The sequence below is a fragment of the Rosa chinensis genome, chromosome 1, assembly GCF_002994745.2.
Source record: "Rosa chinensis cultivar Old Blush chromosome 1, RchiOBHm-V2, whole genome shotgun sequence".
NCBI classification, from domain to species: Eukaryota; Viridiplantae; Streptophyta; class Magnoliopsida; order Rosales; family Rosaceae; genus Rosa; species Rosa chinensis.
This window is the reverse complement of record NC_037088.1, coordinates 54,697,957-54,703,956: the sequence shown is the minus strand read 5'-3', so window position 1 is coordinate 54,703,956 and position 6,000 is coordinate 54,697,957. Positions and strand designations below refer to the sequence as shown.

The 6,000-nt window shown below is 39.8% G+C and overlaps 1 protein-coding gene across 1 annotated transcript; it reads right to left on the bottom strand.

Annotated features, from left to right (window-relative positions):
• Window positions 1-1,977: 1,977 nt before the first annotated feature.
• LOC112182577 (auxin response factor 18) lies at window positions 1,978-5,293 on the bottom strand. Its single transcript, XM_024321083.2, has 4 exons — window positions 4,932-5,293; window positions 3,469-4,638; window positions 2,379-3,253; window positions 1,978-2,268 (listed from the first exon to the last, which is right to left on the bottom strand). Exons 2-4 carry the CDS (start codon window positions 4,576-4,578, stop codon window positions 2,229-2,231), a joined length of 2,025 nt encoding a protein of 674 aa, XP_024176851.1. The 5' UTR covers window positions 4,579-4,638; window positions 4,932-5,293; the 3' UTR covers window positions 1,978-2,228.
• Window positions 5,294-6,000: the final 707 nt, after the last annotated feature.

Here is a 6,000-nt window from a genome sequence, read left to right as displayed (position 1 = left end):
CATGAATCATCCAAAGAAGCACTACCACCGCCACCCAAAATAGGGGTAATAAATTCCAGCTGCATCATGTCCTCCACCACCAACTTATCACACGCCTGTCAGGTAGCAACCTCCAATCACCGGTGAAGCCGTTGGCCCTCATTGACGTTGGGCCGCCACTGGACAAGAGCCTCCAAGAAGAATGTCGCTTCCCTAAACTTTTTTCGAAACCTTGGGAGCTCCAATCACCAGTGAAGCTGTTGGCCCTCACCGACATTAGAGCGCCACCGGACAAGTGCCGCCAAGAAGAACGTCGCTTTCCCAAATTTTTTTTGAAACCCTAGGAGCTCTGATATTTTTGGAGCAGGACTCTACTCGCCATATGTCAGTGGAGAATAGAATTCATGACTTTTTTAATATTGAAATTATAACTTACTAATAGGTCACATCTCACCTGTTCTTATATGAATCAACATATTACATAAAAATATTATGAGCAACAACACGATGATGTTTGACAATTTTTTTGTGTGAGTTGACTAGGGACTAATCAATATCTCATCACTCTCATGTTCTTAAAACTCTGTTCCCATGCAATTCGTGCGGATGATTAGAAAAACAACACCAGAAAAAATGGAAGACAGGTTGGAGCTAGGTTTTTGCTAAAACCCATGTCGAAAATCCGATCAATATAGTTGACTAATTAAGGGAACACATCCGTGGAAATCTTGGATCTTGGTCACTAAATATATCAACACATTGAGCATTGTAAATCACAAATCAGTTCTCAGTTTTCAATACCTATCTAATCTAAACTAATATTGTTGACCAACCCGGTTTCCTGTGTCACCATTAGTTTTCTTTATAGTTTGTTGGGCAAGACAACCTCTTTGATTACTGAGATTTGTCAATGGAGGATCCAAATTCCACGGACAAAGAATGTGTGATGCTTCTGCATCTTTGCTGTCTTACTGGTTTGTTTTTGTCTCTCTTAGGGCTTGGTCCAGCCTATCTTGTGACTTTGTGAGAGATTTTAAAATGTCAAACTCAAATCTTAGTTTATTTCATAGTATATAGGATTCAGTTTTTCCTGTGAATGATTCAAAGTGGTTAGCATAGGGACATAAGGTGGAATTATTTGGCTCACAATCTTTGCCTGTTTGATCCTAAAGATTTAAAAACCGATTTTCATGGACAGAAGTGCTTATTTGACTAGCAAAGCTGGTTAAGTAAGAGATTTCAAATCCCAAAGGAACTGTATCCAGTAGATGCGGCGCATTAGTGGATCAAAAGTGTTGAAATTAACTCTGGGACTATTCATTTTACAGTCATTTCCAACTTCCAAGAGCATTAGGACTCATCAATGCCTCAAGACCTGGATGGATGCGATCAATATCTAATCAAAAAAATCCTCAGTGATTCTGTAATAGGATGATTAGGATCAACCATTATCGGAAATGTAGTGAAAGGCACCATATAATAGAGAAGAAAGAGTCACTAAAATGGGCATCGTCAGCTCGATTTACATTATTGGCATTTTCTGCGACAACTTAAGGTTTAGGACTAGTTTATTAAAAAAAAGAAAAGGTTTAGGACTAGTAGTTGTCAACTTGTCTGATATAGTAACAAAGCATTGTCTCTCCGTCTCAGTCTCCCTGCCTCATGCAGCATCGTATGAGTATATTTCTGCCTTCTCACCCACGAAGGGGAGTGTTAGCTTGATATAAAGTTGTTAGTCTAGCAGAGTAAAAAAGACCTGACTTTCTCGTATCCCTTTATCTTCTGATATGAAGAGATACCCAAAGAAGCAAAATTGATGAAATGCAGATGATTAAAAAGCAGCTCTCTTTGATTTGAGGAAAACCATATTGCTCGTCAATTGACAACAGCTTTCATGTAACTTCATATATCATCAGTGAAGGAAACCAAACTTCTGAAAAGAATCGAGGAAAGGCCAAAAGATTTGCGGGCTGGAATCTGAGCTAAAATAAACCACAATTTAGTGGGGTGGGATTTCCCAAGAGTTTTAGTACAAAAAGTTAAAAAGAAGGAAGAAATGCAACTGTACAAAATGTTAATAAAGGAGAGTTTCTAATTCTCAATCATTCCAATGTCACTGCCTGAATCACTAAACTTTGTTTACTGACTACCAAACCATAGAGAAGAAACACCAGAGAAGTTTATTTATATACTTCTATGGTATCTTCCAGTTTCATTGGTCTTCAAGGCAAGCATTGCAGTTGTAGACATCATGCCATATAAAGTCCTCTTGCTGTCTTCAAAAACTCACTGCCATAGCAACCAAGAAAAACCAAAACAGAATGAATATATCGTCACATATGTGTCTTAAAAGGAAAAGAAAAATCAAATTTCTGAAGTAATAAAACGCAGAAAACTACCTGAAGGGTTCATCTCCAGTGTGTCTAACAGCACCTGTTGCATCCCGGTACAGTACATTACTCAGCATCTCTGAATTTTCTTTGCCAAACATGTTGGCCAGCTTTCGGTACAATTCTTGGTATGATCTAAACACTGAGAGATCAAGGGTCCCCGCATCTCCAGATTCAACATACACTTTGCAAAGACTAGTCTCCAAGTTGTGGTCACTTTTCTGGTGGTCTTTGTCCCAGGGAGACCCTCCATCAGAGCAATTTTCCACTGAACCGTTGCGATGTAATGCAGAACCAGAGCCATCAGAAGAATTTCCTGTTTTCTCTGGATCTGATGAACTATCATCACCAGAGGAGCTCTTTGACATCTGCTGCCCCGAAACAATTAGCTGTCCAAACAAGAATATGTGAGGTGTCTTTATCTCGTCATTATCCTTTAAATTGTGGTAAGGAATACCCTCAGTAATGCAGCAAGGGCTGTCCTCATTGGTTTCAGCAATGCGCATGAAGTTACCTCCAGGGATTCCAGGAGGGACAACATGACCAAGTTGTTGAAAGCCAACTGGAATTAGACCTGAGTGCCGTTTGTTGAAAAGATTCGATGAAGATAGTCCAAAATGAGCTTGCCTGGCTCCCTGTATGCCTGCAGGAATGTTGTCTGATAGATGACATAAAGTGTTGCTGGAATTTAGGAAGTTGCCATAAACAGACGGCATTGGCAGCTGGCCAATAAGAGAATAATCTGGGTACTGTTGAAGCCGCAACTTCTTTCTTGGAGGCGAGTAGGGAGAGAGATCGATAGCTGGTATGCTTGATACCAATTCGACCAACCATGGACTAACACATCTCACATTTTGGAGCAGATCTGGCTCATCCCATGCAACCTAAAAAGTTGAACTTTTCTTTAATCTTTGACAATAGTCTACTAACAGTGGATGTATACTTCATATCAGGCATGTGCATATAACCATGTACTTTACAGAATTACAAAGCTAAAAAACATAAAATATCGAACATGACCAAAATGTATTTTCATATGCTAGGCTAACAACATAGCAATAAGTTTAGGAAGCAGGAATGAAATGTATTTGTAACCCACCTGTAATATGCGCCATGGAGAATCAGGCCAACGGGGATCTGCATGATGAACAGAAGATATGGTTCCCATGAACCAGCTTATCCGAGAAGAATCCTCAGTTTCAAAAGGCATTTTGAACCTTATTCCCGAGCACCAGCGAATTTGCATTGCAGCTCTCACAGATGAGGCCTTAACACAAAACTCTGGTGTGCTTGCACGTGGATAGTACACAACCTCAAAGGGCTGGCCACTGACAGCAAGAGTTGCAGCTTCTATAACATGTTCAGCCCTGACTCTTCCTCTCGTAGTCCCACTAGAATTTTTCTCCATTGACTTGTTTCCATTCTCCCTTGAAAAGCCAGAATAACCACCATACTGAGAGGAAGGATTTCCGGATGGAGTGTTCCACCCACAAGGGTACTCAGGTCCACCACCAATCCCCCTTTTAGCCCTCCTAATCCCCACACAAAGATCCCCATTTTCTGCTCGGAAAAAAACAATCGAATCCCCAGCAACAAGCTTTTTATTGTTCACAAAATTACTCCATCCCGTTGTCAAAAGGTGACGGCGAGGAGTACCTCTATAGATATGCCTAAACTTCCAAATCTCACCATGCACATCCTTTGCAAGAATGGTCTGAACCGGAGGCTCAGCCGAGTAATCCAAGCGCGGAAAGATAGTCTCCGCGCAGAAGCGAGGCACAGAGAACCCTCCCCCATTGTTAGCATCAGATTGAGTCAAAGTCTTAGCAAAAGATGTGGGTTTCTCAGGATTCTCAACTACTCCATTGTTATTCCCCACAACCCCATCATCCTCAAAATCAAAACCACTCTCTCTCACCGGAACCAGCCTCATTTTCGCATAAACCTCATCGGTTTCAGGATCTGCCATGTACCTAATAGCAGATATCCTAGAAAGAATGAGTGCTGGAATTCGAGAATTCCCAAAATCCACATCCCCTTGGGCATACTCTGCATGCCCTTGAGGGAAGTAGAAGACCTTAGAGTTAATAGGTGGCATTTGAACCATGCCACCAGCACAGGCATGCCAGAACTGAGAATCCAAACCTTTCTCTGAGTTGTTGCTGTTGTTCTTCATTGGCTCCCTCACAGAATTCATTATAGTAATCATAGTTTCACAAAAGCATATAGATCCTCTCAAAGCTTATTGCTTTTCTCAGTAAAAATGCAGCTGTTAACACATGAAAAATCACAAAAGAACAAAACGAAATCAAAACCCATAATTTCTTCAAAGACAAAAAAACTCATAACAGCATTCATGATGAAAAATAATAATAATAATAACTGCACTGCTACAATAGGAATGCAAAGTATCAATCTTTAACTGATCATCCAGGGACCCATTACAGTTTAATTGGTGGGATTCAATACAAAAACACACAAGACATACCAAATTTAGAAACAACAATAACTGCCAGAAATATGAGATTCAAGAGAGACAAAGTTCAGAACTTTGTAAATTACCTCTGTTTCAAGGCAAGGCTCTGAAATAAGAGAGATGAAAACTCCACCAAGGATTTGGAATTCCCAGTGATATATGAAGTCCAAACTCCAAAGGTAAGAACCAAAATCTTTGATGGGTTTGGTTGGTGTGACTTGAGAGTGTGAACTGCTTTAAGGGTTGGTTTGTGAATGAGTTCTGAACCACAGAAGCGCGTTAAACAAGTGAACAACTCATTCTCTAAAAAGAGAGAGAGAGTGACTGACTGAAGGGTGAAGCTTCGTTGCCGACCAGAGCAGACTGTGTTTGGAGTGTGGAAGAGAGATTTAGACGACAAGGGACACTACGAAAAGAGCCCGTTTTATATATTAAACAACTCATTTATCTCGCAGGGGCCAGAGATTTACGTGCTACGTTCGATGTTTTCGGATCGCAAAAGTCCAAGTGGACTTTGCCAAATTTCAGGTGAATTGAATTCCCTTTCTCTCTTCTTCATTTTTAATACATAACAGTTTTTTTACCATTGGACCAGAGAAATTATATACTTTCCTCACCATTCTATAAGCTTTTTCAAGTTCATACTGGTGTATTTGTATTGACATGTCAAGCCAGATCCACAGATACTAATATTCGGTTTTTTTTAACCAATGCATACAACTCTCAGATTAAAAAACCACGTTGGCCTCTTTCAATTTTGTACTAGAATGCAACCTTGCCGGTCACAACATTATTACAGTAGTACTAGGCAGGCACTATACTAGTAAAAGAGTGTTTACTCATTATCTACGTATGAGTATAGGAGGTTGTTAGAAGTTTAACGATTCATAAGCCATTAACAATAGGTTATTACAATAATACTTATCTTGATTGTCAACAAATCATGCTGGTAAAACTGTGTTTACTTGTATATGTGCGCATGAACATAGGAGGTTGTTAGAAAGTTTAACGATTCATACGCCATTAACAATTTTACTCTTGTATCAAAAGTAAAGGTTATTACAACAATACTTATTCGTGACTGCCAACATACCATTCTAGTAAAACACTGTTTACTAATATATTTGTGCATAAATGTAGGCGGTTGTTAAAAGT